At 47.4% G+C, this 15,430-nt stretch overlaps 1 protein-coding gene across 1 annotated transcript in view; it reads left to right on the forward strand.

Moving 5' to 3' along the window:
• The window catches only part of ZCCHC2 (zinc finger CCHC-type containing 2), a 53,642-nt gene extending 42,485 nt beyond the window's left edge, over positions 1 to 11,157 (forward strand). The window contains 3 exon segments of the mRNA XM_061400372.1: positions 3,485 to 3,613; positions 6,725 to 8,029; positions 9,090 to 11,157. Of these exon segments, the coding sequence (XP_061256356.1) occupies positions 3,485 to 3,613; positions 6,725 to 8,029; positions 9,090 to 9,157 (1,502 nt within the window). The 3' untranslated portion in view covers positions 9,158 to 11,157.
• Positions 11,158 to 15,430: the final 4,273 nt, after the last annotated feature.

The following is a 15,430-nucleotide window of genomic DNA, read 5'->3' on the forward strand; positions in this document are numbered from 1 at the left end:
AGCCATGAAATGAAAAGACACTTGCTCCTTGGGAGAAAAGCTGTGAAAAACCTAGACAGCGTATTAAAAACCAGAGACATCGCTTTGCCAGCAAAGGTCCATCTAGTCAAGGCTGTGGTTTTTCCAGTGGTCATTTATGGGTGTGAGAGCTGGACCATAAGAAGGACCTTGAGAAGACTGAGCGCTGAAGCATTGATGCTTTCAAACCATGGTGTTAGAGAAGACTCTCGAGAGTCCCTGGGACTACCGGGAGAGCAGAGAAACGTGGGGGGCCAGCTCATTGGAGTAACTTTTCGTGTTGTAACACTGCAGTGTCTGAGATTCCCGTGGTGATGGCAGCTGAAAGAAGGGGGCGCTGCTGAAACAAGGGGACAGGAGTTCTCGGTGGACGACTAGAAACAGCCGCTGCCGGGACTCCCTGTCTGTTTGCTCCTGGTTCGTTCTCTGCACTGCCTTCTAAGCCACATGCTAAATCAGGTCATCTCGAGTTAAGATTCCTGTCAGGTATACGCCACCCTCATAACATCACTCTGGTCTCATATGATGTGGGAACTACATCCAAAAAGTTAGTAATGGTTTCTCCCCTTTGAGCTTCATATTTTCAGAGATGCATGTGGACTTTGATCTCAGACAGGTGTAGGTTTGCGTCTTTACCACCCCCCTAGTTTCTTAAATTTGTAAAAGAAGAATAATGTCCACCTCATCAGATTGTAAGACTTAAATGTGACAACATATGAAAAGCATTTGGCTTGCATCAAGTACCAAGGTGTTCAGTCATGTAATTCCTTTTGCCTCTTATAATAAGTTAGAAGAAAACATACGCTGTCTAGGTTAAGAACTTTGGATAATCGATCAGACTCTTAATTCCTTTCTTTATTTTCAAATATTATGAAAGTACAACCTCAGGATTTTTAATTCAAAATTAACCTTATTCTATCTTTCTTGTTCTCTCTCTATGCCACTGATTCATATGTGTGTGTATATATATATTTTTTATTTATAGAGTAAACTATAAATAAAAAATACTTTGTGAAACTGCTGTCAGGTGTAGCTGAGATGTTTGCTGACCGCAGGTTAAAGATAAAACCCTCTGTTTATTAATCCCTTTGAAATACTGAGGAATTACCTTTAAGGGTTTTTAACAGAACAAGCACACAGTTAGTAAATGTAGATGCCATATTGAAGCTGAAAATATTGGGTCCTTTGATTCATGGATTGTCCAGATTTTTAAATAACTCAGTTTGAGATAAGTGTTTGTAACTTAAAATTTAACTTCTATTTTGGGTAAAATACATTTATGTAGTTCAAAATTCTGAAGGTACAAAAGGGAACAAAATAAGTCCCCCCGTCCGCCTGTATGTTGTCTTCTCCCCGAAACAGTCAGTGCTGTTCATCATCTGTGTTTTCACAATATTTGCTTTTAAAATCTCAAGCTTTAAATCTTTCTACTAAAGAGAAGGATGCCTTACCTCACTTACAGTATGAAGAACTTTATCCGATTGCATCGCCCATGTTTCTTCCACCCCATTTTTCTGTTAGCTGATTGTGGCACCAAAAATTTGGGGTTGACCTCTCAATTTATTTTAGATTATAATGATTTAAAGACCTTCATCTTCCTTTAATAACTCATTGCGGGTCTGTCGTCTGATGGGTCTAAATGGTTCTTAAGTCTGTCTAGCTTCTTTTTATCCATAAATACTAATAACTAGATTTTTATCATTAGAATAGTGGCTAGCGTAAGTTTTTTCCTCTTTGTCGTCTTAATAACGTGGCACCCTGTCCCATCACTTCATGGCAAATAGAAGGGGAAAAGTGGAATCAGGGAAAACAATAAGTAAAAAAGTTTATCAGTTCAATTCAGTTGCTCAGTTGTGTTCAACTCTTTGCAACCCCACGGACTGCAGCATGCCAGGCTTCCCTGTCCATTACCAACTCCCAGAGCTTGCTCAAACTCATGTCCATCAAGTCAGTGATGCCCTCCAACCATCTCATTCTGTCGTCCCCTTCTCTTGCTGCCTTCAATATTTCCTACCATTGGAGTCTTTTCCAGTGAATCAGTCCTTTGCATCATGTGGCCAAAGTATCAGAACTTTAACTTCAGCATCAGTCCTTCCAAAGAATATTCAGGACTGATTTCCTTTAGGATTGACTGGTTTGATCTCCTTTCAGTCCAAGAGACTCAAGAGTCTTCTCCAACACCACAGTTCAAAAGCATCAATTCTTCGGTGCTCAGCTTTCTTTATGGTCCAACTCTCACATCCATACATGACTACTAGAAAAACCATAAGCTTTGACTAGATGGACCTTTGTTGGCAAAATAATGTCTCTGCTTTTTAATATGCTCTGTAGGTTGGTCATAGTTTTTCTTCCAAGGAGCAAGTGTCTTTTAATTTCGTGGCTGCAGTCACCATCTGCAGTGATACTGAAGCCCAAGAAAATAGTCTGTCACAGTTTCTATTGTTTCCCCATCTATTTGCCATGAAGTGATGGATCGGATGCCATGATCTTAGTCTTTTGAATGTTGAGTTTTTTATATTTCTGTTTAAAAGGGCAGTTTGTGGAATAGCCTTTGGCATAGTTAATGATCCTTACCTTCCTCACCTTCTGAATTCAGAGGATCACATTTCTTTTTTATTATAAAAATTCCAAAGAATCCACACAATTCTAAAGCACCTGGATTGTCAAAAACAGGAAATTATGTTCACTATAGATTTAGATTTATGTATGTATTTCTTTGAAAATTGCAAATTAATCTATGACAGTTGAGTGATTAAAATATTTACTAGATATATAATGTAAAGAAATTAATGGAATAAATTATTTCATTCTGAGAAATAGCTGCCTCACCTCCTTTTTTTTTTTTTTAAGCATTCTGAAGCTTACCCTGTGAAGTATCAAAGGCTTCACTGCATGATAGTGAGCTCACTCTACCCAAGTGGTTTGGTGGTGGTGGCGTTTTTTTTTTTTATTCCCAGTCCATCATTTATTTCTGCTTAGAACTCAGGGGCTACTCAGTCTACTTCATGGGAAGCAATTTAATCTTTTCAAATATTTCAGGCATGGAAATTTTAACTGAAAGGCATTTTTGGCAGTCAGTTGTATTCTTGAGTTGTTGTTTTATTTTATTTTTTTTTTTTTTTTTTAAGAAAGAATTTTATAGTATACTCTGAGGAGTTTTTATTTAACTTAAGAAGCGGTTCGATGTGGTAGTATTAGGCAGACCCTACAAAGAACGTTAATTCTGATTTTTAAAGTCAATAAGATTGACTATTTTCTCTGCCTTTGTTTTACGAATGTATTTGTCAATTATTTTCAGTTAAAATTATGTTTCAGTAATGGACTTTTACCTTGGTCAAGGGCCAGTTTTTATTACATAATTATATAAAAACTGAAAAAAAATTTACAACTGTAATTTCTGATGGTTCAGTTCAGAAATTTATTTAACTGAACAATTCTGCTTTTTATAAAATCATGTAATTTTCAGATGTGAGTTTGGATATTGGATCTGGACATGACACGTGTGGAGAGACATCTTCAGAGAGTTACAGCTCTCCTTCTAGCCCCCGACATGATGGAAGAGAGAGTTTTGAAAGTGAAGAAGAAAAAGACAGAGGTTTGCTCTTTGGAAGGGTGTGGGGGAGGCAGAGGGAAATGTGTGCTCTTAAAATCTGTCAAACAACTATTTTTATGGTACTGAAAATGTCATTATTGACTTTAAATTTAATTGGTATAACAGGTGTCTTAAAGACCATTAACTTAGCAGTTTCTAGTAATGTTGATTTTTTAAACCTGTTTCACTGGAAATGATATTAAAGAGAAAGAGTCATAACAAAATACAGAGTAGGTGTAGAAAGATTGAAAATTGCATATTGTTAGATGGACATATAATTTTTATGTCTTCCTGATTGACCATTTTTATCATTATAAGTATCCTTTGTCTCTAATGGCAGATTTTGTCGTAACGTCTGTTTTATCTGATGATAATACTGTAGCCACTTTAGCTCTCTCTTGGGTGTTTGCAGGATACCTCTTTTTCCATCCTTTTACCCTAAACGTTGTTTGTGTCTTTGATTCTAAAGTATGTCTCTTAAAGACATCTTATAGTTGGATGATGGTTTTTTTAAGCCATTCTGCCCATCTCTGCCATTTGGCTGACTTGTTTATGTATTTAAATTTACTGTAATTAATGATAAGGTAGGATTTATATCTGCCATTTTGTTTTCTGTATGTACTGTATCTTCAAATGCTCCTTACATGAAAGCTCAGAGTCAGCCAGAAGTAAGAACTGAGAGCCACCTTAGGTCTTTACTGTACGGGCCCACAGCCCTGCATATGAGCGTGGCCTTCTAAATTCCCAGGGATATATCCAAGCCACCTTAGGTCTTACTGGATGGGCCCACAGCCCTGCGTATGAGCATGGCCTTCTAGATTCCCAGGGATGTATCCAAGCCACCTTAGGTCTTTACTGGACGGGCCCACAGCCCTGCGTATGAGCGTGGCCTTCTAGATTCCCAGGCATATATCTAAGCTTTTCAGAGCTTCTGGTGGACATCTCATTCTTCAGTTTTTTCTTTTAAGTTTTTTGGTCAGGCTCTTGTTAGTCCCAACTAGTAATGCTACCTCAGGCAGCCATATTGTTAAACATTTGCCGCTGATGGTGACAAATGCCCCATGGGTCAGCAGTTGTTAACCTAGCAGACTCAAGCTGTTAGTCACTCAGTCGTGTCTGACTCTTTGCCGCCTCATGGACTGTAGCCCACCAGGCTCCTCTGTCCATGGGATTTCCCAGGCAAGAATGCTGGAGTGGGTTGCCCTTCCTTCTCCGGGGGGTCTTCCCCACCCAGGGACTGGACTTGGGCCTACTGCACTGCAGGTGGCTTTGTTGGTGGTAGTGGTCATAATGGGGTTTTGTTAATAAGACGTTATACTTTTCAAAGTCATCTCAGAAAAGGAAAACCTATCTCTAAATTGCTAGATGAGTCCTTCTAATGAATGTTCAGAAAACCATTTGAGATCAGTTAAAATCATGGGGCCATTTGCTATGACTTAAGATGATTTAAACAAAGCCCAGTTCATTTAGAAATTTAACTGATCATCTGAAAAATGTTAACAGCTTCTTTTGAACTTAAATATTATTTTTAACTCCTACTCATGTGAAGGTACAGATACCGATATAATGCCTTAAGTAAGTTACTAATTGAATACTTTTTGTTTTGCAGAGTTTAACAAGGAACTCCTCAGTTATTAAGGGGAGTCTATATTAGAACCATTTGTTCATAAGTTGAATCTCTTCTAATAAAAATTATTGAGTTACTAGTATTGTTGTTTATACATTCTATGTCACGAAATAGGTTCTATTTAACCTTTCTCCAGGAAGCATAGTATGATTTGTTTTTAGAATTGTTTCTAAAAGTTTTAGCTTCTTAGCTGAATATAGCTAGTTACTACCTTAATAAATATAAGCATTTTAACTACATAATGCAATTCTGCTTATATTTGTGAGCAAAAAAAATGCTAAATCAGGTGCTGCATTTAATTGGATGGTCTCAGTGCATAGCGCTGCAGGGTCTGGGTTATGAGAGTTAAAACTGAACTAAATCTTGCACTTTGCCCCCTTTACACCAAAAATCAAGAAACCCAGGGGAAGTCTATATTGAATTTATTATGTTTACAAGCATAAGAGTGCGTAAGAATGATGCAGTAATAAAAAGAAATGTGGTACAGTTTTGTGTCTGCCACTTGGCTGTTCCCTTTTAGGAGGAACTGCAGTGCTCTCGTGTTTTTCTTGCTTCTTGTGTTCTAGCATTTACTTTATGACTGTAATGGTAGTTTTACATTTTCTTTCTCCCACCAAAGTATTTAAAAGGAAGACTATTCCACTCTAGGAAAACTGTCTTCCCTTCTCTATGTCTAGATGTTTAAATTAAATATAGTCTTGATTGAACTCCTTTAAATTGTATAATTTATGAGAGACAAATGTGAAGACCTCGCGTTTGGCAGGCAGTACAGCATATAAGTCAAATGAATTGCCTAAAATTGATTAAAGGTAAAAGATACCTGATCCCTTGTAATAAAGGTCTGTGTTTATACTGTGCTTCATCCAGGCGCCATTAACCTTTTGTTTCTTACCTGTCCAAGGGTTTTTTTGAGATTTAATTTTTTTAGAGCGGTTTTGGATTTACAGTGAAATTGAGAGAAAGACACAGAAATTTCCTGTGTAGCCCCTCTTCTCACACGGTATGAACATCACTGACTGGAATGGCACATTTGTTTACCAAGGATGGAACCGACTTTGACACAAAACTGACTTTGACGCGTGATACGTGTAAGGGCACAGTCTTGGTGGTGTACCTTCAGTGGCTCTGGGCAGATGTGTAAGGATACAGATTCACCTTCACTACATCATACAGTGTTTCCACTGCCCTGAAAATCCTCTGTGCTCTGCCTCCTCATCTTTCCCCCAGGGCTCCACCCCTGGCAACCACCAATCTTTTTATTGTCTCCTTGGTGTCTTGCCTTTTCCAGAATCTCCATAGTTTTCAAATAAAGTCCATAGAAAGCCAAAAATTAAAAGAAGGTTAGCTCAGTAGTCAGGACACTGAGGGGGATACATTTATTGGTTTTAAAAGTCAGGGTATATTTTTAGGTATACTTAAATTTTATTTCTAGCAGGATGGATGGGAGAGGATGCTTGTGTTAACATCTGTTTACATGTTTCCCTCAGACACAGACAGCAATTCCGAGGACTCTGGAAATCCCTCGACAACCAGGTTTACAAGTTACGGTTCTGTGGGCCAGACGGTCACGGTCAAGCCACCTGTTCAAATCGCTTCCTTAGGAAACGACAGTGCAGACCTTTTGGAAGATCCCTTAAGCTCAGCCAAGTATCAGCATATTTCTTTCATGCCAACTCTACACTGTGTCATGCACAATGGTGCCCAGAAGTCTGAGGTCGTGGTGCCTCCGCCCAAGTCTGCTGATGGCAAGACGATCGGGATGCTGGTCCCCGGCCCTGTGGCGCTCTCCGCCCTCCGGGAGCCTGCGGACCCCGCGCCCCTGGGCGCGCTTGGGCCAGCGGCGTCCGCCGGGGACTCGGAGAAGCCACTGGAGCTGCTGGCGGCCCCGCTGCCACTGCCCTCCGGCTTCCTCCCGCACGGCGGCGGCCCCGCGCTGCACCTCACCATCCAGAGGCTGAAGCTGCCGCCGGGCCCCCCCGAGAGCTGCGCCCTGAACCTGGCGCCGCCGCCCGCCGCGGGCCTGGGCGCGGGCTCCGCGAGCGCCGCCTTTGGCCCCGGCCCCGGGCCCTTCCCGGGCTCCCCCGTCGCTGCCACGGACCCTGTCCCAAAGGCCGCCTCCCCGGCGGCGGGACTCTCTCCAATGGTGCCTCAGCTGGAGGGCGGCGCGGCAGCCGCGGCCCCGCCCGCCGGCGTGAAGGTGGTGGTCCCCGCGGCCGCGCCCGCCGCCTTCCCCGGGCCGGCCGCCACGAGCGCGCCGTCGGGCGCCCCGAGCCCCGCGCCCAGCGCGAGCCCCGCGCCCAGCACGGCGCAGGGCGACGGCGCCGCCTTCCTGGGCGCGGGCGCGCTGCTGGCCCCGGCCGGCGCCTGCGGCTCGTGCGGCCGGCGCTGCGGCTGCGGGGCCGGGCTGCCACTCGGCGGCTACTACTACCCGGGGCCGGCGCCCGGGCCGCTGTACCGCGTCTCGCCCTTCTTCAGCCTGCCCTCCCTCTGCAACGGCAGCTACCTCAGCCAGGCGCCCCAGGGCAGCGGCGGCCAGCTCCCCTTCTTCCTGCCTCAGGCCCCGTACGCCAGCGGGCTGGTGCATGACCCGGTGCTGGGCGGCCAGGCCGGCTACGGCGTGCAGCCGGTGGCGGGCTTCGGCCGGTTCTACCCCGTGTACCCGCACAGCGTGGTGGCCGGCTCGGGCGGCGCGGCGCCCAAGAAGAGCGGGAGCGCCTCGTGCTACAACTGTGGCGTGAGCGGACACCATGCGCAGGAGTGCAAGCAGTCGTCCATGGAGGCCGGCCCACAAGGTAATCACGAGAGCGCCCGGAGGACTTGTTTCTGAGGGGCCGGAGGCGTGCGGCTCCGTGGGAGCAGCAGGAGCCGCTGGTGTGTCCGCGGGCTGCGCGCGCAGCGACAGCCGAGAGGTGCAGGCGGCCAGACAGCGTAGACACAGGCCCCGCAGCTCAGGGCAGTTCAGAGGAATCCAGTTGCCAGGGAAGGAGGAAACCGGAAAGGCACTTTTTAAGGGATATAAATGGGAATTTGCAAATCTCTTTGCTAGCAGCACTTTTTTTTTTAAGCAACAATCCAGTTTCATAGAGTAAGCGAAAGTTTTAAATACTGAAAAATTAGGAAGTGGTAGTCACCTGACTTGGGAGATCCTTTGTTATTTGGGTCTGTCTGTGCGCAGGCAGATGACCTCAGGCGTGCTCCCTTCTTTCCCAGCCGACGTTAGTTTCCAGTGCTGTCACATTTTAAGGAACAGAACAGTTAAGCACTGTACTTTCCTGGTGGCTCAGAGGGTAAAGAATCTGCCTGCAATGCAAGAGACCCGGGTTCCATCCCTGAGTCAGGAGGATCCTCTGGAGAAGGGAATGGCAACCCACTCCAGTGTTCTTGCCTGGAGAATCCCATGGATGGAGGAACCTGTGGGGGTACAGTCCATAGGATGGCAGAGTCAGACATGACTGAGCAACTAACACTTTCACTTGGGAATAAGAAAATTAGAACTTTCTTGTGTTACCACCACAATAAAGAAATTCTTAAATAAGTACAAGTAGGATACCAAATTCAATGGAGGCCTCAAACTGTTACATTTCAGCTCACACGAAGCTTTTGAATTTTGCCAGATCTCAACACAGGAAAAGGGTCTTGAATTGGAAGTGTTTGCTTGGAGTTTTTAAGGGAAAGTTGAGTTTGATAGCTTTAGGTTGAACTTAAAGCACAAACTTCACGTTGCTAGGACTGTTCTGGGTCACGGCAGTGCAGAAGGCGCTGCCTGGACAGAGGGGCAGGCCCGTCTGATGTCTTGTCATGTGTGATGCCTTACAGTGCACAGTGACTTAGCAGCTCTCTTTCCCGTTTTAGGCTCTTACAGACTGAGATACGCACCTCCCCTCCCCCCTTCTAGTGACACGTTGGATTCTGCAGACTGAAACAAGTAAAGCTTGCCTCCTTAATACACTGAAGTGTGGGCAGTCATGGTGGGGTGTGGAGGGGAGGGAAAGGAAAGGTGTTTTGTTTGTGTTTCTTTGTCTATACATTTCCTAGATTTCTATGCAGTTGAGATTTCTCATTTCTCTTGTACGGATGGCCAAAACAAAACAAGAATGCATTGCTTTTGAGCCTCTGGTCTCCTGGTTCAACAACAGGCTTATCTGTATGATACATGTAATTTAAACCTTCAAACAATCAAAAGGAAAATCTTGATGTGTGCTTTTTTTTTTTTTTTTAACACTGAATACTTGCTGTGTGCAATGTTTACTGAATCTTTGAAACTGTGTATTTGACCTTTTTTCATAACACTGGTGACGGTCATATGGTTTTAGGGAAAAAAAAAAAAAACTTTGCTTCTTCCCCAGCTTTTCTCACTTTGGCCCTAATCTCCACGTTTTCGTCCCACCTCCGCTCTTGACAGTGGCTGCCGAAGCGGCTGGCCCTGCACCGTCCACACTCTAAACCGCTCTGTGTAGTATCATTCACTGGTAAAATGTTCCACCTTCACAGTAAGGGAGAATCCGATTCCCAAGCAGTGTGTATATATGTAATAAACACTTCCACGTACACACACCAACGCAGCGCTTGTCCAAATAAAAATCGGAGTGGAAGAGAGAGGAAGAGGTAAACCATATGAAACTGAGAAAATGTGACATACGAAGTGGACAAAGAGCTTTTTCTTTAAAAACAGAAACTTTTTTACTTCATCATACGTTTTTAGCCTGTTGCTTCAGAGAGACATAAAGTGAACAAACTTGTGTGAGTGTGGTTCTCCTGTGTGTGTGTGTTTGTAACGAAAGCCAACAGCCAGTTTTACATGTAGTCTACCGCAGTCTACCGCTGTGTCACGTAAAAGACACAAGTCAAGATTTCTTTTCCATACACCAACTGTCAGTGTTCTGTCATGTCTGAAATGTATACGGTTTATTGCGATCTGAACAGAAGCTCTGCGTTTCTACAAAAGTCAGGTATTCGTCCCTATCCTGTCTCGTAGCAAAGTCACTTCGGCAACAGTTCACCACTGTGTTTGATTATAATGTGAAAGACTGAATTCTGAGTGTGTTAAGATGGTGTTAATCATGTCAGTGTCCCGTCACTAAGTTTAATGCTGCTGTTTAAAACGACTGTTTGTTTTTAAAGCCGATCTATGTACTAAATTGCTTCCAGGTAATTTTTGATTTCCTAAAGTGCACTGAGGTTATCTGGAAGATGGGGTGTGGGTTTGGACCCCTGCCGTCGGCGGCACGGAGCAGCCCCCGGCGTTGAGCCTCGGGTGTGAGGGCTGGGGGTTGGGTGTGCTACGCCCCACCCTCGGTACAGAGTAGAGACGGCGGGTGTTTCTGTGGGGTCACGTTGGTGTGCGGCAGAGGAACTTAAATATCTGGCCTTGGTTCAGAAACCTAACAGATTGCCAGACAAAAGGAAACACTTGAAGTAAGAAGCTTCCTGTAAAGCTTCATAGGTAGAATTTATATTTATAGCACCAATGTACATTTTGAAACCTTCTTTCAGGGGTGGGAGTAAAAGGGGAAGAAAGGTGGGGTGGGAGAAGGGGTAGGCGAAAGCTTTAATTTAAAAAGAAAGTTCAACGAAAGGAAATTATTTTGATTAAATATATTTTATTTGGGTATTTTTGGACCATATTATTAAATTAATTGTTAAGCTGCAATCGAGCTATGGAAGTGAGAGTTTTGATAAGCCCTGTATGGACCGTATTGTGAATCACTTGCCAGTTGTACTTTATGGAGCTTATTTTATGATTTAAAAGACTGTACTGTATATGGGAGGTATGTTACCTTCTCCTTATTTGTATGTTTACCATATACTTTGATATTTGAAATGTTATGTACTGGAAAGGCCACTTATATTTCTAGAAAAGATTGGATTTTATGCAACCTTTTTTCCTTGAATTAACAGCAATAAAAAAAAATGAAAAATGGCTTCAGAATTGTGCTTTATTGCAAATGTTGTAGCAGTGAAGAGAGGGGGACATCATACCTGGTGGGTTTGGAGTTTTTCCTTTTTAAAGAATCAACCAGTTATTTCCCTGTAATGTGGGCCGTGAATCCCCTAGTTATTTACCATCTGGGAATCCCAGCCACCCCAAGCAGCCTGCCTGACTGTACAGGTCACCTGCGTGCCCACTGCGAGCAGAGCCTTGCCCAGCGCCCCCGGGCGGGCCACGGGTTTGGAGAGAGCACGGCGCCCCCTGGTGGTCCGCAGGCGCCCGCTCCGTTAGCCGGCGGGCCGGCGCCTCTCGCAGCGCGCGGCAGCTCCCCCCAAGGTGGAACTGCCCGTCGAGGTGACGCCCGTCTCCGGGTCGTCTGCTGCGTCCCTGCGCTCCTTCCGCCGCACGAGGTCCCCGCTCTCAGTGTCACTGTCCTCTCGCTGCTCCGCTTTGCGTCCTCCTTCCTTGGCTCGAGCTTTAGAGAAAGGGTGCCCTTTACTTCGGCTTCTGAGACTGCGTCTTCTCATCCGGTGTCAAGCAGACACCTGGGTGGTTCCCACCGCTCTGCCGTCGCTAACAGGAGCATTTTTGCCCCCGTCTCCCGGTTTCCAGGTGCAGGAGCGCCCTTGGGAGGCACATCCAGGCGCGCAGGCGCGGGGCCGCAGGCCGGCCTCCCAGACTGGCCGGCGGTTTTCCAAGTGGCTGGCGCTCGGTCCGTGTCCTGGCCGCTCCTGAGACCTGGTGACAGTGCCCCGGGCGCCTTGGCTGGGGTGGACGTGTAGCCGGGGGCGAGGCGGGGGTGGCTTCGTGTGAGGCTTCGTGGAGGAGTGCCTGACTGCACGGGCGGGCGCGGACGGCCCAGCCAGGGCCGGGGGCGCGCTGCGGGCACCTCCGGGTGACAGGTCCCAGCCAGGGCCGGGGGCGCGCTGCGGGCACCTCCGGGTGACAGGCGCTGTGGTTAGGAAGTGGGTGGGGGGGCGGTGGGGCCTGACACGGGCAACTGTTGTGGGAAACGTCCTGAAAGTGTTACAGGATTTGTGGTTCAGTTAGTAAAACAGCCAGACTGCAGAATTGGGAGTTGTTGAAGGAAAAATTGGAAGTTGCCAGGTTTTAAATAGAGACAAAAAGAAAAAAATGTGTTGACATGGTTTTTTAAACTGTCAGATGGTTGAGAGAAAGCCTGGAAGTTGAGAGATGGGTTAGGGTAAGGGCAGGACAAGAGGGGGATGACAGAGGCGGATGGAAGGACCCCTGGGCTGCAGAGCTGCGTTTTACCACGTGGATGACAAGCTTAAGTTATGGCTCCGAGGATTAAATAATAATGGGCAGGGTCCAGCATCATGAAATAGCACCAAGGAGGCACTCAGATGTCAGCAGAATTCTGTTTCCATGAACAGAACTGTCTGCCTGAAGGCAGTGGTTGGTTGCGGCAGTGAGGAGCTTAGGAAATGTAGTTCTTCCTTATGTTAAGCTTAGTTGTTTGAGCTCTCTCCATTGATAAAAGATAAAATATTCCTTGTCCTCAAAAATTATTTGGGATTTCCGCAGGCGGTCTAGTGGATGACTCTGCTCCCAATGGAGGGGCCCAGGTTCGATTCCTGGTCAGATCCCACGTGCTATGACTAAGACCCAATGCAACCAAATAAAGTATATATTAAAAATTATTTGGAGGCAACTCTGGGGTATAATATCCATGGGCTAAGTCTTGCAGAACCGAAGTAGAATAAGGTCTTACAAGGCAAATCCACATTGTAGTTTTTTTTAAGTGCTAAATACCTAAACTTTCTGAAGGTTCCCGAAAGATTAAAGCACAATGCAAAATAATCTCTCTCTCTCTCTTTTTTTTTTTAAACAGGGAGCATCTAGTACTCAGGAGCACCACCCATTAGAGCCTGGAAGACACCTGTTTTCAATTCTATGTATTGATTACAAAAGCATTCTAAGGTTAAGGCAGTGAAAGCAAATGGAGGCAAGCTGTGGTAGCAGTTAACCCCATAACACTTCCATCTCTCCTCTAGAAGGAATGAAGAAAAATACTGACACCCCACCTACCGCACCCACAAAAAGGATGCACTTATTTCTGGAGAAATGAATTGAGATCTGGGGGATGGAGGAAGAGAGGGTGCGCTTTTAAACATGGTTGCTGCATTTCTGGTCGTTTCTGTGGGGCTGGAGGAAAGTCTGCAGCGGGTCCTGTTTGGCGAATGAAGGGCCCTGGAGTCCAGGCTGAGAGTCCGGTGTCACCGCAGGTGAGGGTGTTTCCCCTACAGTGCCCGCGCTCTCCTGCAGAGGGCAGCACTGTCCTTTCCCGGAGCGTGCACGGTTTTAACACCTGAGGTCCATCTAACATCAGTATTTCAGTTTATTGCTTCTTACGGATCCCGTTGTGCCCATATGTGCAAAAGTAACTGTGCTGTATCTCCAGAGAAACTGACCTAGTTGTTAAATGCTGTCCTCTTTTGGAAACTTGGCCCCTTTGGAGCATGGGCACCCATGGCGTGACCGCTGTGTGTATCCAACTGTCGGTCCACCTTGGAAGCCGGGTGGCTTTAGGCTCCCTCTTCCTGCCCTGGAAAACGGGGCCCATCACAGTGGAGACGAGGAAAAGCCTTCCTGCCGTCGCAGCTCGGCTGCACTGACCGCTAGCCTCAGCCTCCAGAGCTGCTAGTCCCGAGGTCCTGGTTTGATACTTGAGACCTGGGGGTAGGGGTGAGGCGTGTGTGTGTTGAGGGGGGTCCTTCATTGTCCTTCTTTGTCCTCTTGCAGCTCCAACGCAGTCCACTGGAAACGGTCTCACCCGCCTCGAGACCAAGAGATTGCTCGTTGGGCAGCAGCGCCACCTGGTGGGGAGAGGACGCCGCCAGCGAGCGGCCTGACGGGGGCGGAAGGCGCGAGGCACTTGGGGTGGTGACCTGAGCTCAGGCCTTAAAGCTTGCCGGCGGCTGTCCGCGGAAGCAGTGTGAGCGGCCTCCCCTTTCAGCCTCCGCAGTCTCAGTAGGGCATACACATCTTACACGCACCGACGGTGCTTCACAGTCTCCCGTGCGAAGGGGTGCTTCTCCCTGTCCCCCCACCATTGCTCAGGGGGCTTCAGGGCCACGGGCGGTGAAGGCCCGGCCCCAGGTTCAGAGGAGGCTCCCCCTGCTCGCCCACGGCCCACAGCGCCTCCCTGCTGAGCCCAAGGCCACGGCCTTTGAAGCCGCATAAAACGGTCGATACCCGTGGTCTTAGGAGCCTGGGGCCTCTGGACTCCCTGCGGGAGCAGAGGGCCGGCTCTGGGCGGCCCGAATGTCTCTTCGCTGCGTCTTTGATGACGGATTTGAAGACGCGGGGTGAGGGGAGGCGTGCAGAGGTGGACGCCTCAGGACTTCTGGACGAGGCTTTAAGTGTTCTGTCTCCGATGAATTCAAGAAGCGGTATTTCTCGCCTACACCCAGGGTTTTAAACAGGCGCCACTATCCTCCGCTGAAACACCGACTTTTGCTCTGCAGAGGTTTTTATGATCCCCCAGATGTCTCGGTAAATCGAGCATTTAGTGACTCAAGACTTTGGAACTTCGGAAACGCAGCGGCAGGGCGCACAGAAGACACCTGACTGCTGACGCTGGAAAAGCTCTGAGAGTGACGTGTGGATGGTCGCGAGCACTCCCCCTCAGCCCGCGCGGCTCAGACTCCCCCGGCCGAAAACGGCGGCAGCAAAGGCACCTTCAGGCAGACACAGCGGCGGCCACATCCACCGCGGAAGCCCCTCTGGATGCTCTAGGGAGGCCGCCCGCTCACCAGGGGCCTGGGGCTCCTTCGTGCTCGAGTATCGAGGACTGGACTCGGGACATGGTCATCCCGCGTGCCTCGTTCGCCTTCATCAGACGAATTTGTGCAAGAGAGGAGGTCTTATTCCAGCACCACCCCCGATTCACACCACCTTCTCGGGCTCATCTACGGAGTGGGGATAACGGTCACTTTGTTAGAATAGTTACAAGACTTAACTCCGGTGAAATGAATGAAGAACTCAATATCAGATACACAGCAGGCGCTCTGTAAGTTCGTGAAGGTGGCAAACACCTGAGTGCCCATTGGGGCGGACTGGTCACAGCCACACGACCGCCCCTGGAGGCGGGTGCGCTGCGTCGGCTTACAGCTGGGGAAACTGAGGCACGAAGGCGCCCCACTGAGGGCGCAGAGCAGGTCAGCGGCCAGGCTGGGACTGGCCCCCGAGCCGCTCCTCCCCCCCCCCCTCCCCGCCCAGTTCTCTGTGCTGGGGTCCC

This window comes from Bos javanicus, chromosome 24 (genome assembly GCF_032452875.1).
Source record: "Bos javanicus breed banteng chromosome 24, ARS-OSU_banteng_1.0, whole genome shotgun sequence".
In the NCBI taxonomy this organism is placed as follows: domain Eukaryota; kingdom Metazoa; phylum Chordata; class Mammalia; order Artiodactyla; family Bovidae; genus Bos; species Bos javanicus.